The sequence below is a fragment of the Glandiceps talaboti genome, chromosome 1, assembly GCF_964340395.1.
Source record: "Glandiceps talaboti chromosome 1, keGlaTala1.1, whole genome shotgun sequence".
NCBI classification, from domain to species: Eukaryota; Metazoa; Hemichordata; class Enteropneusta; family Spengelidae; genus Glandiceps; species Glandiceps talaboti.
Window position 1 is genome coordinate 15,551,093 of NC_135549.1, and position 20,752 is coordinate 15,571,844.

Consider the following 20,752-nt stretch of genomic DNA (forward strand, 5'->3'; position numbering starts at 1 on the left):
TTATTCATCAGCTATTTCCATCAGTCTGTCACAGTCAGTCTGTCACAGTTCCAGTGAAATTAGTTAAATACGTACATGCATACCGGTATACCTATGTTTGTCTGTCTCTTTACTCTCATTTCCTTGTCATCATTATTTGACGTGTAAATATGTCTATCCCTATTATTTCTATAGACTATATTTTCTGCATCCTTATCGTACCCTATATACATGAATATATTCTATTTAAATACAGTATACAACAAGTGTATGTATTGATTATATATAAGTTTGTGATCAATACCTGTAACCTGTCTGTCTGTCTGTCTGTTTGTATGTATGTGTATGTGTGTCTGTCTGTCTGTATGTATGTATGTATGTATGTATGTATGTATGTATGTATGTATGTATGTATGTATGTATGTATGTATGTATGTATGTATGTATGTATGTATGTATGTATGTATGTATGTATGTGTGTATGTATGTATGTGTGTGTGTATGTATGTGTGTATGTATGTATGTATGTATGTATGTATGTATGTATGTATGTATGTATGCATGTATGCATGTATGTATGCATGTATGTCTGCAAATATGTATGCATGTATGTATGCATGTATGTATGTATGTATGTATGTATGTATGTATGTATGTATGTATGCATGCATGCATGCATGCATGCATGCATGCATGCATGCATGCATGTATGCATGCATGCATGCATGCATGTATGTATGTATGTATGTATGTATGTATGTATGTATGTATGTATGTATGTATGTATGTCTACCTGTGCATGCATGCATGCCTGCCTGCCTGTCTGTCTGTCTGTCTGTCTGTCTGTCTGTCTGTCTGTCTGTCTGTCTGTCTGTCTGTCTGTCTGTCTGTCTGTCTGTCTGTATGTATGTATGTATGTATGTATGTCTGTCTGTCTGTCTGTCTGTCTGTCTGTCTGTCTGTCTGTCTGTCTGTCTGTCTGTCTGTCTGTCTGTCTGACTCTCTGTATGTTTCCGACACTGTCGAATCTTCCCAGTAGGACAACCATGGTTTTCTCTTATTCTCTCAGTAAATTAACCATCATTATATACGATTAGATCTATATAGCTGATACATTTTGCCTTGCGGCAACTATGCAAAGTAGCACAGCGGAGAGTAGACAGTCTCTATATTATGGTTAAGTTTCCGAGGAAATAGTGTGATAGTCGTGTGCACTATATTGTCGCTAAATGTCTATTAGATATTACAAATTTGTCAGTGATAAAATGATGATAGTGGTACAATATAGGAAAGAAATGTTCCAGAAATTAAACTCTTCTGACATAGGAAATTGGCAAAAGGACAATTTCATTGAATGATATGTGTAAATGTTATGTTCTATAAAGATGCACGTAGAAAAAGTGGATGTGCAAACTAAATTGTATACCATTACACACGATGTAGCGGGTGATGGAGGGCAGAGGTCAGAGGAGGGCAAAGGTCAACCTGAACTCATTAAAATGACATGCAGCATGGTGACAGGTTGTCTTGCCCGTGATGCGGGGATTAAACTTAAGAATATCATGAACATGGAGGATGGAAGAGGTGTTTTTTAAAAAAAAGAAGATAGTATATTATATCTCCACTGATAAAGCCAAGGTGAATCACAGGAGACATTCTAACTATTCACTAGGAATGCTACTGTTAAAAAAATAAGATGTCTTTTTGTAACATAGCACCAAATATCTAACGCTACAATACCTGGCACCGATCACAGAAGTTTCATATGACCGCACATAGAAAATGTCTCTTTCAATAGTCAATCGATGGTAGGAAGTGCCGTGTCATGTTGTAATAAAACACTGCAGGAGGATATGTTTTTTAATCTACCATGGCTAGGCTAAATAATGACTTTGATCAAATTTAAAGTCTGTAAATTCCGTGTTCATCATTACTTCTCGTCTTCTTTTCGCTCAAAGCGACGCCATTACTATGTACTGCTCAGTTGTATCAAGTGAATAATGTATACGCCACAGCTGACTAGTACATTTCAGTAGTTGAGAGTTCATTATTGATATTTAATTAGCCAAAACGTTTGTCATAGTATAAATTTTTCCAATATACTATACAGTGGTAACTGTATAACCACTGCAACATCGTACATGTTTTGTTTTACTATAATCTTGTCTTGTTGTGTGTTTTTCCTCCGATTCTTAAATGTGAGTAATTAATACCAAAGATTAATGAGTTGGCGGTGTCCTTGGGGCTTCTACCGTCACGTATTTCGAAGTGGCTTCCTCATACGAAGGTGGCGGCGACACGCCATGATTGCGACCATTGTGCTGTATAATTAGTCCCTGTTCTGTCACCTCCGAAATACTGATAACAGGCATTGTTGTGGTTGACACTGACACTGACACTGACGATGAGGGCGTACTTTCATTCTCATTTTCCCGACGACCACTGTGACGCCGTGCCTCGCTGGAATTAAGATGCCCAGTCGTTCTTATTCTATCCGTTGAAGATTTGGGTACGGTGTTATCAGAACGTCGCACATTTTCAAATTGTTTGGACCACTGTGGTCTGTAACCTTGATACTCGCGTCCTGTAATATAAACGACAGAGGAAATTGAAAGGTGAATTACTGTGACATGAAATGTTTCAAGTGGTAGTCACTTGTTGATCTTATTATAACTTGTTGTTAACACACGAAAGAAACAATTAATGCAAGGTCCTGTGAATGGTCGAACACCTTTTCAAATATCATGCCAAAGCTGTATGTTGCAAATGAGTCTGTCTGTCTGTCTGTCTGTCTGTCTGTCTGTCTGTCTGTCTGTCTGTCTGTCTGTCTGTCTGTCTGTCTGCCTGCCTGTCTGTCCGTCCGTCCGTCCATATGTCTGTCTGTCTGTCTGTCTGTCTGTCTGTCTGTCTGTCTGTCTGTCTGTCTGTCTGTCTGTCTGTCTGTCTGTCTGGTTGGTTGGATATTGGCTGACTGTCTGTCTAGCTGTTACACTTTTTGTAATAATCGCAAGAACTGGTTATATTTTTGCACATACGATCATCAAGTATCATCAAGTGACTGATATATATATATATATATATATATATATATATATATATATATATATATATATATATATATATATATATATATATATATATATATATATATTTATATATATATATTTCAACTTACAATAATTGAACTTCTATGGGAGGTAGTCATATTATATTATATTAGTTATATCTATATATGTATTTGTAGGTTTAGCCATACAAAGCCTCGTGTCAATTTGTCAAAGAAAACACATACTGATAGTCTAAAATTTCGTACCATCTGGAGTCCGTAAAGTGACAATGTTTGAACTCATTCTCTTCCGTCGTCTGCTTGCTTTTTTGTGGCGGACAGCTAGACACACACAGCACATACATTGTGCAATTACTGCGATGACAATACCAATTACACCCACAATGATGGTGTTTGTAGGTGACTTGCCATCGTCATCCGATTCCTGGTCCTCTTCAAGCCATTCTGAATTAAGAAAACAAAGGTAAAACTTGGAATAGTATAAAGAAACTAGAAAAAAATGCCTTCCAGCTTTCGTCGACTGATGGCGCTATTTCACTTTTACTTGTTCACCTTAAGATAAAACGATGATAGTATGGGTAAACTAAATAGTTATTTGTTAGCTTTCTAAATTGACATAGGATTGAACAACGAATTCGTTATAGATAGTATCATATATATAGCCTACATAAGTAAAAAGGGGTTGGTGTAGTTACGATTTCAATTAAGGTTAGTACTATCGACGTGTACGGCAGGGAGATGTTACAAGCAGATTAGACATGACTGTTTTCGAAATCAAATTCAGCAATTATTACACGGGTAGTATTCTTAGAGAGTATCATATTGTCATTCAAGACATCCTGTGGGTCTGCCATCTAATAGAAGCGATTCATGATTTGTTTCACAGCATGCGATACTGTGTAATGCGCGAGTACGCAAGGATGGCCTTGTGACATTAGTAATAAGGAATGACGCAGAAAGAACTTGAACATAGACTTCGAAGTGTTTTTATCCGGAGGCAGCTTCCTACAACGTGGGCGGACTGAAAAACAAAACAAGGCATTGCACGTTCATCAAACTTCCGTTTTATTGCTTAAAAGTGTTTTTTTCAACGTTTTATGAGAACAGTATAGAAGGGCACGTTTGGAATTGTCCCAAAAATATATATTTTGAGATACATGGTTATTCAAACGAAGACAATCCTACGTGTATATAATACTATCAGTGTCTGTTTGATAGAGCGAGAATTATCATAAACTGGCCATGGTCTCAGTGGGTATATTTGATAATAATGATTTCATTCTTGCAAATGACCGTGTCATACCTGAGACCACTAAACAAACAAACTTGTTGGTGGTCTGAGGTTATACCTTCACACGTCGTAGAGAATCTGTAACAATAAAGTCCCTATCACCCTCGCCACTAATAATCGGCAAGTATATTATGCACATGCAGCGAAGGACTATTCAATTTTGCGTACATACAACAGAGTGAGGTTGGCGTTCATGCAGCTACTAGGTGGCAGTTGTCCAGACAATCTTCTTGCGATTACAGTTGTCCGGAGCAGTTGTCCTACGTGGGCAATTGTCCGGGGCAATTGTCCGGGGGGCAATTGTCGCGATACCCATATATTTGCGCTGACGTGTTATTGATGACGGTTTTAGTGCAGTTTCTCTAGAGGATGAAGAAGCAATACAGTTTTATTGTGTCTGTGACTACGTATGCAACTACGATCCAGCTACACATTATATTCAATATGCATTTGCTATATTTTCCAGCAAACATTTATCTTAATATCTCAATTGCGATTGATATTAATAGCAAGGCAACATCTATATATATATATATATATATATATATATATATATATATATATATATATATATATATATATATATATATATATATATATATATTAAACCTATTGATTCACATTGTTAGCTACAGTAAGGTATATGTGATGGTTCATTATACCCCCCCCCTCATTTAGTCTAAAGATGCCCTTCTCTGTCTGCCAATGACTTCGTTTATGTCGTAGTTTGTAGTAGAGATTCGGATTTCAAGGACAAATCCGCTAAATTTGCACGTATTTCCATTAGACTAGTGTGGATATCTTGTTTCAGCCTCTCTAATAATATCACCTTCATCTAGAGAAGCTTTCATCAACATACCTAATAACGATAGTCATTATAAACGACCTATATTATTGGCACTGACGTATCACCCTTTCTCCATAAGAGAGTCGGGAATGGTATATACATGTACATACACTTTAATATTTTGCTATCTAGAAGGGAAACCAACTATCTGTTTCACTACAAGTACCTTTAACAGTTTTGTGTCTCGATACCGATCTTAAAGGTGTGTTTGTTGGCTCATAAGACGGGTTACATGAAACCATGGGACATGAAGTTACTCCTGATTCATTTCTTCTTGATGTCATCTATACTGTACCGATCACGTGTGTTTGTTTGTTTTTTAGATTGGGGAAGGGGAATCAATTTATTTCACACATGTTCAGATAAAACAAATATTGTAAACCTGGATCAAGTCAGTTATCATGTCATAAATATTACAGACTGGTGCGATGTAAATAAATCAATAATGCAAAGACAAATTATATAGTTTTTCATGGCAAGCGTCAGAAGGTATACAAGCACGGATCTCTTTGAGTTAAAGATTGTGTTATAAATCAGGTAGACAAAGCTTCTTTTGTTGGGGTTACCATTGATAAACACCTGACTTGGAAATACCATATTGAGGAGGTGACAAAAAAAATATCAAGAAAAAGTCTGGTGTTCTATTTCGATTGAGACACTTTGTACCCAGACACATTTTACCCTTACTGTACAGAGCATTGATCAGCCCGACATCACCTATGGTTTGGAAGTCTGGGGGAGTACATTCTCATCGTATTTACTTTCTATCGTGAAAATACAAAAATGTGTGTACGCTGTATTACATTCTCCAGCTTCAGGCAACCGTCTTCTCCCCTATTTAGGAATTCAGTTCTCCACGATATTTATGAACTTTATCAACTAGGCGTTTGGAATTTTATTTTTGAATGATGTATTGGATATCTTCCTCATCATTTGAATTACTTCAGAATCAAAAGTGTAGACCATAGATATGAAACTAGGCTGAGATGTTATCAAAATCTATCTATTCCTATCACACACACGACTGTCGGACAATTTTCAATCTCATATGCAGGTGCTAAACTCTGGAATAGTCTTCCAATACATATGAAAAATCTGACATAAAAATATGAATTTAGGAAAGCGCTTAAAGAGTATATCATTTCTGAAGTGTAAATTTTCCGTTATGGTTCTTGTCATAATTAGTTCTGTGTCTGTGTTATGTTTATAATCTGTACGTTTATTTAATTATTAAAGCCCGTAATGTTAACTTATTATTCCCGTTAGCGATGGAGCCAAACTCGATTAGCGGAAAGCTATTTTTTGGACTCCAAACTGCCATTTTGTTTTCTCCTTTTTTTGCCTTATATGTGGTCATTATTGACAATCATGTTTTTATTGACATTCAAATTGGCAAAAATGAAAAATGCGGCTCTGATAAAAAAAATAAAGTCCCACTTGTGTTTCCCTTTAAGAAGACCTGAAGACTAGAAGTTGAAATCTTAGTCACTGTGGTGCCTTGTCTCACTGAAAACACTCTAAATCTTTTGAATGATGCATGCGTATTAAGAACTACATTAACAACACTGTATCTCAAAATTGACTACACGATCAATGAATTGAACCCATAATTGTGGAATTACATAGGGTTCATTTCAATGGGAGAATATCTCTCCCATGTGTCACAATTAGGGTATTTTCATCAGTGACAATGCTCTGGTTGATTACCGATTTATCTTACCTGAATCTCAAGTAGGCTCTTAAGTCAAGAACCTTTAGTGTGAACCATCCTTTAATCTTTCATAAAGATTATTAGAATTGTAAATCTTGGAACACGATTCTAATTTTAAGAAAAATATTTGCGTAAAATCCTGTTGAATAGATATTATATATATATATATATATATATATATATATATATATATATATATATATATATATATATATATATATATATATATATATATATATATATATGATATATACATAATAGATCCATACTGATGAAAGCATATGACGCACTTACCTACGCGTGTGCATGTGCGTGTGAGTGTGCGCGTGTTTCTGTTTATTTGTTTTGTTTTGTTTTGTTGTTGTTGTTGTTGTTGTTGTTGTTGTGTGTGTATGTATGTATGTATGTATGTATGTATGTATGTATGTATGTATGTATGTATGTATGTATGTATGTATGTATGTATGTATACCCCAATATTTCACATTAAAACTCACCTTCGTATTGATCACATGTTTCTCCTGTGTACTGCTGTTTACAAAGACAAGTGCCATCAGACATGCATGAACCATCGTTTTCACAACCACCATCATAATTACAGTCAAATAATGGCTCGTCAACAATCCCGTACTTGCCATTCATGTACTCTTCGTGGCTGGCTGTAGGTAGGAACGAAATCTTAGAGTTATTATTGATTTATCGCTTACTTGATTGATTGATTGATTGATTGATTGATTGATTGATTGATTGATTGATTGATTAGTTGGTTGGTTGGTTGGTAGGTTGGTTGGTCGATGGTTGGTTGGTTGGTTGATTGATTGATTTTTTTAGTTGGTCGATTTATTCTGGTTGAATGGCCTACTTATTTTTGTAGATGCAACGAAAATCTTTAAACTTGACACAAAACGTTGCCTGGCAGGACAAAAATCTTACAAACATTGCTACATTTTATCATCTGGCTCGAAAAATACCTTAGCAACATCGCTTCTGTAATCGTCTGGCATGACATACATGTATATCTTAACCAACATTGCTGCACTTTCTTTGCACTGAGCTACAATCATACGTTAAACATACTACAAGGACAACACGTGAAGGGCAACCTAAGGTTGGCATGTTCATTTTCAAATTGTTCTACTTGTAAATGTAACAATTTTACTTCAATTATTGTCATAACAGACAATAAAACATGGAAATATTAAGTACATTTCTTTTCGAGCCAGACGATAATAAATACATTTAGCAACGTGTCTGAGATTTGGTTGAGCCAGATGGTAAAATGTAACTCTGTTGGTAAGATTTTTGTTGAGCCAGATGGTAAAATGTAGCGTTGTTGGTAAGATTTTTGTTGAGCCAGACAATAAAATTTAGCAACATTGGTAAGATTTTTTATGGTGTCAGATGACAAAATGTAGTAAGATTTTTGTCGAGCCAGGTTTCAGGTTGCGTGATTTTCGTTGTAATTAGGTAATGAGGTTGAACTCAGTGCACCAAGCTTTTAGCTAGTAGGTAGGTCATTTCCCGCGTAATTTCCTTTTTATCCAGTTTTATCCGGTTTTAATCTGTTCCAGATCATATTGCTTTTGATATTGTTTTTGCCAACTTGAACTCTGACCTTTTATAGTTTACCATCCGGTTTTGTTTTCCTTATGATGTGTATGTTGTTTTATCTCCTGCCTAGTAGATCTACCACTTGCACTTTATTTTAAATCTTGTGTTTAAAACTTTTTTCAATTTTGTGATATTTTATCATTGTCATATTTTTCTTATACCCTTTTCAGCCTCTTAAAAAGACTTTGAAACATTGGATCGGAATCTTTTATTAAATAGTTGGTTGTTTTATGCAACCTGATGTACTCATCAAATCTTAGCATTAGAATGTGCGTGAGACAACTAAGTACTGTTGAAGTAAAGTTATTTCATTTACAAACGTAATTAATTAAGCGATTGATCAATTACTTTTATCTTATGAATAAATGAAATTGATTGACTAATTCATTACTTGATTTTAGAGATATGCTGATTGATTGATTGATTAATCATGATTGATTGAGTGGTTGGTTGGTTGGTTGGTTGGTTGGTAGGTTAACTGATAGGTCGGCATGTTTGTTTGTTTGTTTGGTTCAATGGTTGGGTTGGCATTGTTATGCATGGGACATACTGTGTATTGACGGATAAACATGACAGTGTATTAGAAATGATAGATATATCTGATGACAAATGGACTGATTGAGTTGATTAATTGATTTATTCCAATTGAATTCTTGACTTTTACTTGGTTGATTTTTATTGAAAAATTGACTAATAGACTAAATGATTGATAGTATCACAATGATTCTTGTAATGTTCATCCAAATATTGTGCTCATGGGTATAATGTAGACCGTCAGCAATGCCAAAAACACATACGATGCTACTTATCGTAGTGTGTGTGTATGTGTGTGTGTGTGTGTGTGTGTGTGTGTGTGTGTGTGTGCGTGTGTGATTGGATAGGGGTGGGGGTGGGGTGGCGTGTATGTGTGGTGTTGAAGGGGGGTATATAAACCTGAGAAAACGAGGAAATGATTTTTCCCCAGATATCTGCGGGAAGACGAGGATTCTAAGCCTTCATCAGGTAATTCAATGAGTTTGGCTTGACACATTTGAGATGGAAATGTAGTAAAGAAAATCCGCTAAACCTTTGAAAAGTGTCGCTATAAGAAGTATATTCATGGAATGAATTCATGTAAGAGGAACATTTAGAGCTCCTACTATGCTATGATGAATTGTACGTACAGCTTCTTTGCAAATTTTCCCGAGCTTAAAAATCTATGAAAAACACATGTGGCGCCAAAATCATTGTATAAACGTGAACGAAAATAGCTAAGAATATGGTTATGCATTGTGAATCTTTTTTGGGAAAAAAATAGACCCTTTAATTTGTTGTTGCTGCTTGCATGTAATGTTGTTTCCTGTTGAACGATCCCGACGGGATTCCCAGACAGACAATTATCCGTAAAAAGAAGATAAAATCACATCAGTTATCCCATCCATCTTTCAGGCTCAAGGGTTGATTGGATTAGGGGCTCCTTATGACATGCCAGGTCAATTTCAATTTCCATGGAAACCATTTTTTGTAGCTGATATAATCTTGATCGAGTGGGAGGAATAAAATTATCTCCGATATGAACTTTGACCTAATCATGGGATCTCTTTTCGAGTCCGCCTGGCGGCTGATTAAGTCTGACTTATTATCCCATAAGAACTATTATAAGCTAAATGTGCCTTCATTGTGACATCCCGCTTTGTCGGTTATATAAATGTAATTGGAAAATGCTCATGGACTAAACTTTTCATATTCTGTTTCGGAATCCGAAGAGATGAATGTATAATAGATCGAATGAATATCATATCTAAGAAGGAAGGTTTCTCTCTCTCTCTCGGGATATATACTACGCGAAATGGTAATACAGCTTGATGACACGTGTACTCTCTTGTGAACTGGAGTAATCAACGACATATAAACAAAGTAGCCCAACTACATACTTTTCGTAGATTATGAAATAAACCGATCTCGCGCCACAACGTCATCCATGAATCAAGCAAACTGTTCGACACGAGGTGTCCCTATAGATGTAATCCATCTTCAGTAGATTTCTCACCGGTTGAGAACCAATTTAAATCATCGTCTTACAATTCATCGCTTTTATCAATTTATGGTCAGGAATTCAATGAATAAATACCATATATCATGGTTTGGTAAAAAAAAAAAAAAGTGACCGCACTTTGTATTATCAGTTACAGTATAAAGTGGCATGCCAACGGAATGAGTATTGATGAGTCGGTATCTCTTTTCTTGATCTCTCTGATTTTTTGTTCAGAAACAGGGACAAGAAGCATCTCTGAACTTCAACATTTGCAGTAAAAAGCACACTCATTTTTACAACCCCACGACTGACGCTTCTTGTTAGGCACACTGGTATGTTTTCTGTAAGTATGCGACAAGACGCATGACTAGATATGTATGAATCATCCTCTTCTAATTCATCTCAAAAACACACATTGTGGTAAACTGTAGGTATACTATAAGGCGCAAAAGTAAATGCAGATGAGATAGTATATATAGAACAGTTTTCTGAAGAAGCCGAGGGCAATAACCTAAGGTCAAATCAGCGACAGTTTTGTAATTTGCATCCAAAGCAAGTAATCAAGTGTAAACGTACATTTATACGTAACACCGTTACTAGTACAAGGAATAAAAATACCAAAAAATATATATAAATATATAAATTTGAATGAAAATTGCACATTGTTAATTTTCCAAGCTTTCAAGAAAAAAAAATCAGAAATTGCTGTATGATTAATACTATGTTCGTGTCGGCAGTTGTTGCCACACGACTTGAATTCGTCGTATTATTCTTAATTTGAAAATGACTGTCTGTAAATTATTTAACATTACGGGGCAATCAGACGTATCGACCAATATTGCGTAGATGGCATCTCAAACGAGTGTCTATCCATCGTGTGCTCAACGATGGCAGCTTCGAAATGATAATAAATATATCCCTCGATTGTTTAAGTTTCCACAAGATAAATCAACAATTTTCAACTGTCTTGTTTTACGATTGGCGAGTCAAAGAGAAAATTGTGTGAAACGAGAATTTTCTTGCTTGGCGACATTTGTTGCCGTAACTTGATTTGTGAAAGGTCTGGTTGGGATGTGGTCATCAATTCTAATTAGTTTTCGTATAAGAAACTTCCCAATTTGGTATTGTAGGATGTAGTTCGATTAATTCACAATGTAACTGTACAGCGCCTCTGAACTCGACATCATAGTGGAAACTGACGCTTTATAAATTCACTGATTGATTGATTGATTGATTGATTGATTGATTGATTGATTGATTGATTGATTGATTGATTGATTGATTAAAGAAGACTGAGTAAGACTGCCGGCTTTAAAAGTGTGATTATCTGCGTGTTCTGTCTATCTGTGTGTGTGTGTGTGTGTGTGTGTGTGTGTGTGTGTGTCTGTTATATGTGTCAAGCATGCAGTCAGTAAATCAGTCAGTCAATCAATCGATCAATCAATCAATCAATCAATCAATCAATCAATCAATCAATCAATCAATCAATCAATCAATCAATCAATCAATCAATCAATCAATCACATTAACTGATAGTACCCCCGCATAATATATACGTATGTAATTTCAAGACCGCCATTTACATTAGAATGAATATAAGTCTCTCCTAAGTAGGGCAATATATGCCATGACGATCATACGATGACTTTAGCCACACTTGGTAGACAGGTGAATGGAATGGTGTGGGTTAACCAAGGTTTGTGTGCTTTAAATTATGGTGCTGACGACAAATTCCGAATTAAGTTATTCATTAATTCCGTTTGCGACTTAAACATAGTTTCAAATCAGCAATATAAAGCGCTGTCAATATTGTAATTTCGACAAGCAGACCATGTTCTATCATGATGTTGTTTGCGATGAAATCCCGTGGGTAGTATAAACTCCAACGGGCGTCATGCCATTAACGTTAAAATTTAGACTCCCCAGCTCCATTGAAGACATTTATATATACATCTCGAGGATATGTCATGCTTTCTACAGACTATGATGGACATTGATACGACAGAAAAATTTAAAGAGGAAATTCCTGGCATAAATAATGAGACATTCCATGGAAAATGTCATCGGATTCGTCGAAGTCATTTCCCCGTTCGAATGCATCCTGTAGAAGTGTCGTGGAGATTACAATCACGTCACTTATGTCTTCATGCTTGTTTGAGCGAAACGAACTTTTATGGAGATGTCATCAATGTTTATTGATAGAGTTCAGAAATGACATATTTTAAGCAAAGCTTTGGTCATGTTGTTGTGTTGTTGTATTTTTATTGAAATGACGATTTACCATCTCCAGCTCATTCAAATCATTAATCCATTTTATTATAAATTATTTGTAAAATTCGTAAAATTCAGAACGTGTCAGTAATAACAAGCTCGTGTTTAAAAAGAGCACAATACATTTATTACAACAAGGTGAAAATACTTACTGTATTCACATTTATCGCCATAGAAACCACTCACGCAGGCGCACATCTGAGATAACGTCAAGCAAGTTCCTTGGTTGAGACACCCACAATCTGATCAAAGGACAAAAGCATACGAAGAAAATTTTGATTGATATTTAGTAGCTCACAAGAGTAGTGACGTCATTCCCGGTGACGTAGCCTACGTCAGAACAACTAGTAGGCATCACGGGGACACCTTCCAAAACATATTCCCAAACAAGTATATTTTCTCGAAAACATGACTTCGTGACGAAAAGTGGCAAATGGCTTTTCAATAGGGCAGAAAAGTTTAATGAATACCTATAAATCAATATTCTAATTACAAAACACACTTGTCTTGTCGACGTCATTAGTCACTCAATTTACTCTTATAGTACTTGTCCCCTAAAAAAAGTTGTTGATAAGCTAGCTGGTGAGCAAATCTAACAATTTTTCATTATGTTCTATACATCTATGTGACACTAGTATATAGATCTATCCATGGCTTCGAAGATCTCTCTCCCCTTCGTCTAGCGCAATGATAACTCATGAACTAAACGTTGTTCATGTAAATTAGTAACCCCCCCCCTCCCAAATGTTAGAATGGTGTAAACAGTGTATAAACATACTAGACATCTCTCTCCATAGTACCTTATTTGGACATGACATAATTGCCCCCAATAAACGCTGACTTATTATTGGACAGAATTCTGTGATTGATTGAAAAAAGACACGATGTTAATGGCCGTGTGGGTGGCTTCATGTGAATTTTAAAATTTCATCTGATGACCTCATTGAACTAGACGTGAGAAGAGAATCGAAGCCATGGACAGCCTCTAGACTAATGTGACACGAACAGGTAAAATTCACAACCCATAAGTTTCTATATAGACGCCAATCGATAATAGCGTCCTTCAAACCGTACCCATTCATTCAATGTTTCTGTTTACTTCCGTACAGTATAGTCTTGGAGAGAACAAAGCAAATTTTCATTTTCTTTCTCCCCATGTGATTTATCACAATCTTTGACGTAATTTTTCCCGCGTGAATGCACATATTCTCCATTTGATCTATTGACTAATGATAGAGACATTCAAAAAAAAACTGCAGGAAATACATATCCCATAATCTGGCAACAAAGACTTTGTCAGGTTTTGATTGAATTAATGATGACAAGCTTTGGAAAGGAATAGGTATAAATCTGTATTTCAATTTGTTCATCAGTTTGTGAATTAGTCAGTAAGCTAGCTATAGCCAGCCAACTAACCACTGTAATTCTATCACTCTATCTATCACTCTGTCTGTCACTCTATCTATCATTCTGTCTGTCTGTAGCTGTCTGTCTTTGTGTGTCACTCTATCTATCACTGTCTGTCTGTCTGTCTGTCTATCTATCTATCTATCTATCTATCTATCTATCTATCTATCTATCTATCTATCTATCTATCTATCTATCTATCTATCTATCTATCTATCTATCTATCTATCTATCTATCTATCTATCTATCTATCTATCTATTCATGCACACATGCATGCATGCATGCATGCATGCATGTATGCATGTATGTATGTATGTATGTATGTATGTATGTATGTATGTATGTATGTATGTATGTATGTATGTATGTATCTCTGTGTACCTCTCTATTTCTCTGATATACAATGTTTGGAAGTTTCTGAACCGTTATGAGTGATTTAGTATTGACGGAAATGTGATATATTATCGTTGTTTCAAGAAACATTATCAAAGTTGAGCGACTGATGAAAACCACAAAAGGTTATAAAGTGAGTAACCCTACAACGTGATAGCATTTAGTCATCTAGGAATTGGAATATCTGTGTTCCAAGCAAGCCTTCCTCATGACTTTTAATTGACTAACTAGTCAATCGGTAGCCAACAATCACCGTTCCAATCAAGTCTACATTCCACCCGCCGATCCCAATGGGAGGAAGGCAGTCAATACGATCTGAATTTGGATTGAAATATATTTTGTTATCACTCGATTTTAGAAATATGTGTTGTACAGTCCATTACTCTGTCTTATCACACATTTACTTATTTTAATTACAGAGGTGAGTCCATATTCATAATCACTTGTCACATTAAGAGCGGGAAATAGTTTCTATAATTGTAGACTGTGTCGAATCTTATCCCAGACTGAAAACACCATTGAGAGGTCAGTTAGAAGGTCTCGCCAAGCTTCCAGCTTTTATTTCAAATTAAAACGCATTCTGTGATGATTGATTTTTACTGACAGCAGTCATCATCAATTCACGACTTCAGGTGGTTATTCCTACAACACATTCCTACAACACAATGTCAATACATCGTAAAAGTTAACGTCACTGGTTATATGACGCGTCTCATAGCACGTGCAATATTTCCGATATTAATTTTTTGTTCTTCTGTATCTTGTGTGTCATTAACCGCAAACCATCGATTCGGAAGAAGAGCATTATAATGAAGGGGATCACTTAAAGTGACTGTATGGATGAGAAATAACTTTCATGGTAGACTTTACTATCAGGTTTGTCTACTTTGAAAACAAAAGTGAAATATCATAGAGTGACCAAGTCCGTGTTTGTAGGTCAATGAATTGCAAAATTCTAAGAAACGAGTGAAAGTCTGTTATTGTACGTACAGGAAGTGATTTGTAAACAAAGTGAGTAATCAAATGCGACATCACGACTATAGTATGCGCAGGCGCTGTCGGTCCCCTTATATGAGGACATCACCATGCATAAATAATTAAATTACTTGTGTTTACTCACATGTATGATTTACATGTGATATAATATTGAGTTACTAACACTGACTTCGGGCTATGTTGTCTCATATCGTTTTCTTATTCAAGCATATGAAGTAAAGTCGTTTTAGTTTAATCCAAAATCCGAACTAAATACCCATTTCTCATCCATATGGCCACTTAAATAAGAATGTCTGTTCAATAACGAAAGTCTAGACACTTTCAGATAAATTACTGTACTGAGATCAAATCGGAAACATTATACAAGATTTAATTTTGGAACGAAATATTTCCTTTCAAACGTAAGGTTTCTGGACGGTACGAAATCTCAGTGGGAGATACGGTATCTTGACGATATACGGACGAGGTAACAGAGCTCTATGTTAGGCATTGATTTCTCTTAGTGCATGTAAATAGCCTTGTTTTAAAAAACCCAAATGGAAGAATGTTTTATCGTTTTACATTGGGTACAATTGTTATGTATCCGTCGTAAATGATGACGTAATTCCTCGTCTCGAAGAAATGATGTAATCAGTTATCTTAGTACACTATACTTCTCATAACGGTTAAAATTTTCTTTGATTCAAAAATGACCTAATTCTTTGACTCTAAAATATGATGTCATTATTTATTTCAACATGCTATATTTCTAACGACGATTAAAATTGTGTTACAAATGAAAGCATGCATGCTGCACTGGGTAGACGTAAACATGTACATGCAGGTAGGCTTAACTAGATAGATAGCTGAATAGTCTAAGAAAAACGGGGACCGTTCTTTTCTAACTTCTAACATAAATTTTATGAACCACACCACACCTCCCGCTAATGCGGACCTTGCAAAGTGGATGGAAGTGACCTATTTTGTCAGCAGAAATTACATATGAGTACTTAATACTATACATCATGGGTGTCGTCAAAGTAACAAAAACAGACAAAATTCAGAAAGGGTCTTTTATATCAAATTAGGGATTATTTAACTGGAATACCTTAATGACAAGCAACGGAAGATTCGCATTAAAATCCTTTTAGGCCACGCTTTTAGTCATGTTTCTTAAATCACTTTTGTCAAGTCAAATTAGACATAGAACCATCTCTCTATTCTCAGGGTTACCATATTTCTTTTCCATATTCACGACATCCCCTGGTATATATAAAAGCATATTGACTAGTTTAAGCCGCAACGCGAATCTTCAAATATCAATTTGCCTAAACTATCATCGGCTTTCATTCGTGATCCCTCTTCGATTTGTTCAGCAGTGTCGGAGAGAGTGAAATGAAAATTCCCTGTTATTTGATCAAACGCTTTCAGAAAAAAAAAGTGAGCTCTTGGATATCCAGCATAATATAGAGAGAATGATACATTGCGTCTCAGTTTGAAGACATTTTAGTGTGGTGCTCATGATCTTTTGTCACAAATCAAACACTCATGCTTGCAATCATACACGGTAAGACGACATGATTAGTAGTGTAGTCGTTGATATTACTCTGTCTAAAAACGTGAAAGTTATCACTAAATACGCCATTAATGCAACACATGACGTCTACTTGCCGACAACCAATATTGTCAACGATAAATCTATAACCAGACTGTGTAAATTTACTCGCCGTTATGCTAGCTTCCTTTCACGAGTTAACACTCTCACGCGTACATAAACGTACGTTTACTAATAAGCAGGTAGACATACACACATACACACACACACACACATACATACATACATACATACATACATACATACATACATACATACATACACACACACACACATATATACATACATACATACATACATACATACATACATACATACATACATACACACACATACATACATACATACATACATACATACATACATACATACACAATCTCGCATTACCCTCCCTTTCAGTCTGTCTGTCTGTCTGTCTGTCTGTCTGTCTGTCTGTTGTCTCTGTGTCCCTGTCTCTCTGTGTGATGTGACCCTCTTTCTACAGCATTTGCTTACCGATTAACGTTTCACAATGATCACCAGTATACTGGGAAGGGCAAATACACTCGCCTGTGTATAGATAACACGTTCCATTGTTTAAGCATTCACCACAGTCATCTTGACCTGAAAAAACAGCACAACTTAGGATTACTGAAAATGCGCACAGTATGAAATATTTTACAAAAAAAATTCTTCTCTGCCGTCTTCCTCTATAAGAGCATTTTCTTCTATAATCCCTTAGGCGCTATATATGCAAGTGATAGCATGTAAATGGTTTCTTCAACTACAGTGTATCCTATAGATTAGGAGTCGCTTTCTCTTGTTATACATTATTTGCCATATGCTCGTATGAGGCCAGGAGTGTTCAATTCGATGATTGAAACAACAAACAACAACAACAACAACAACAACAACAACAACAACAACAACTTTTTAACAGTTAATGTAAACTTTGTGCTGCATGTATAACCTTTTTAGAATATTAATATGAGAATGAATTGTGCAGTACCAAGTTCTGGGTACTTTTTTGACTTCTATAATACCAGACCTCGTTACAAGTATATTTATAGGTATGTTTGAAAACATACGATCGAATAACACAGGAAATACAAATCTCTAAAAAAAAAGATTATATACAGCTGTGCACTGTATACCTTTCCTGGTACTTAAAGGCTTTACCCGACATCCTTTACTATCACTCAAATGAAAAAGAAATATAGCGGTCACCGACCGGAAGTACAAGTAACAAAGGTAGCCGTAATTGATTTGTACACTTAGTTGATGGAAAGATACTGGCCATCTAATGACTAAATTTACGTATTTAAGAGGTGCTGCTACACGGTATTTGGCCATCAAAGGGTGATTAACCTTTCTCAAATGGCATTGACTATACTAAAACACGTTTTTATTGAAACGTGCAATTTATCAGTATTTTATACTGAGTGGTTTTCGGGTCACTCAGTGTCCTTCTCTACGGCCAAATTATAAAGTTCCTCGATGCCCCTTGTCACACAGAGAGCGCGTGCACGCATGCACGCACACACACACACACACACACACGCGCACACACACACACACACACACACACACACACACACGCGCGCGCGCACATACACACACACACACACCGTGCACATACACAAACACACACGTACGTACGTACGTACACACATTTGTGAGTAAGTTCGTTGTTCGCGTTCGGACAGAAAGTACGGAGTTTGAGCTTAGTAATACATGTACTGTCTTTCTCGCGTGATTTTACAAATGTGAGGACTTCACGCTCTGAATGAATGAAATTAATGTGAATGTGTTTCCTGAAACATCAGCTATGTCTATATAGCTATTAGACCGAGGACATTTCTATTTTACCAAAATGTTAACATCATTTACATCCTTACCGTTCTACATCACGACGTGACAGCGTTGTGATTGGTTCTGCTGTTCAAAATCGCCATTATTTTATCATTTTTACAAAAATTCATCTTGCGCAGGTATAATAATATTACTAGCCAATATTTAGTTAATTTTTATCATAACTCGTGACTAGCATTGAAAACTCTCCCCCCCCCCCCCCCCACACACACACAACGTGACATTGACCCATTTTATAGCTGCGAGAATCATGCTTATGTAGTTTTGGCCATTCAACAACTTAAATACGTATCACTTGCATACATAATCTCTCATTCTGTATGTTATTTGATATCTGAAAAGCCCTTTAACCTTGCCAGATTGCCCTCAAGCTGTGTGTAACCACCATAATACTCAATTTTACATCTTAATGTAAATTCTATACCTTACAAAATTAAACGCATTCAACATTTCTAAAAAATACGACGAAGGAAGCGAATACTTGAATATTTATGAAACGAACGTTTTCCATTTATATCAATAATCAATGGAAGCTGTCATATTTACACCATAATTTTCATATTTATCCAAAATCATTAATTTCGACTGTTCAGTTCTGCTCACACGTGTTTGCCATTATACATATTTCAGTGAATGAGATCCGAACAAATCCTCCAGAACAGCTTCAATCCATTTATCTACACATTTCATTATCTTCCAAAACGTGTACACGTGGATGTTTATTGAAAAACAGTTCTCCAGGGTTATACATACGATTGTATGCAAGTAGAATTCCTCACGAATGGTCACTAGATAAGTGATTAGTATGAGCCAAACGAACAATCTCTCATTACAAAGAAAAAGAGCTCAACAGCTTCCAGCGTTCGCCAAAAGAATGGTTTTTTTTTTTCTAATAGCGTGTAGGGAAAAGAACTCGTCAACACTCATGTACAAACCAAATCAGTTCCTGCGTTGTATCACAATTGAAAGTATTTGGCAGGGCGTAATCTGCATTGTTAGATTTGCAGCCTTGAAACTAGCAAAGGAATGACACAAATCAAGTGTAACTTATCTAAATGGGAAAAAGATACAGTACGGATATCTAACGTAAAGAGACCTTGTAAGAGATAAAAAATACAATAAATCTTGCGAGATAGACAGAAATTTGAAATGTTCGAAGGAAGGCAAGATACACATACATAAATCTAATGTTACAATGTCGGCTGAAACAAAAATAGAGATCTTCACAATGTTTTGACAGATGTAGAGTAAAATGTTTTTGACACAGATGTGGAGTGAGAGTGAGTTACAGACAAAGTATAAATATTTCAGACAGAGAAAAGGTTAGGGGTATAGATAACACATGGCAACTGTGTCACCCACAGCGTCAGCCTTGCCTCGCAATATATCAACAATACCCCAGAGTACCCCTAAGCCCTCAAGACTTCTTTTTACAAGTAACAAGGAAGACGGACATTGATGATCTAAAGTACAAAAGCTGAAGACAGGTGCTAGAGAACCCGTTGTCAAACTAACAGCTGCTCTTTATTAAGGCTATGCTGCGCTAATGAATTTATAGTTCTTGTGATACTAATATTATAGAAAATATTTCTTACGAGGTACCACGATGAAACATAAAAAAGACTTTGAACGCATTTGTTTTCAAGTCGCCTCATGTCTGCACATTTTAATTGACCAATTTTCTCAGAAAATCGTCGTCGTACAAGACAGACAAAAAC

General features: G+C 35.9%; 1 protein-coding gene across 1 annotated transcript; it reads right to left on the reverse strand.

Annotated features, from left to right (window-relative positions):
• Positions 1-2,158: 2,158 nt before the first annotated feature.
• Positions 2,159-7,548, reverse strand: LOC144453427 (uncharacterized). The gene is made up of 3 exons (XM_078144758.1): positions 7,393-7,548; positions 3,293-3,490; positions 2,159-2,563 (listed from the first exon to the last, which is right to left on the reverse strand). Exons 1-3 carry the CDS (start codon positions 7,535-7,537, stop codon positions 2,199-2,201), a joined length of 708 nt encoding a protein of 235 aa, XP_078000884.1. The 5' UTR covers positions 7,538-7,548; the 3' UTR covers positions 2,159-2,198.
• Positions 7,549-20,752: the final 13,204 nt, after the last annotated feature.

Bases quoted from the DNA above. Each gene is read 5' to 3' on its own strand.
- LOC144453427 (XM_078144758.1), bottom strand. From the start codon at position 7,537: ATGAATGGCAAGTACGGGATTGTTGACGAGCCATTATTTGACTGTAAT. The intron at 3,491-7,392 runs GTGAGTTTTAAT...TTCTTAATTCAG, and splicing joins AACATGTGATCAATACGAAG to AATGGCTTGAAGAGGACCAG. The intron at 2,564-3,292 runs GTACGAAATTTT...TTTATATTACAG, and splicing joins CACTTTACGGACTCCAGATG to GACGCGAGTATCAAGGTTAC.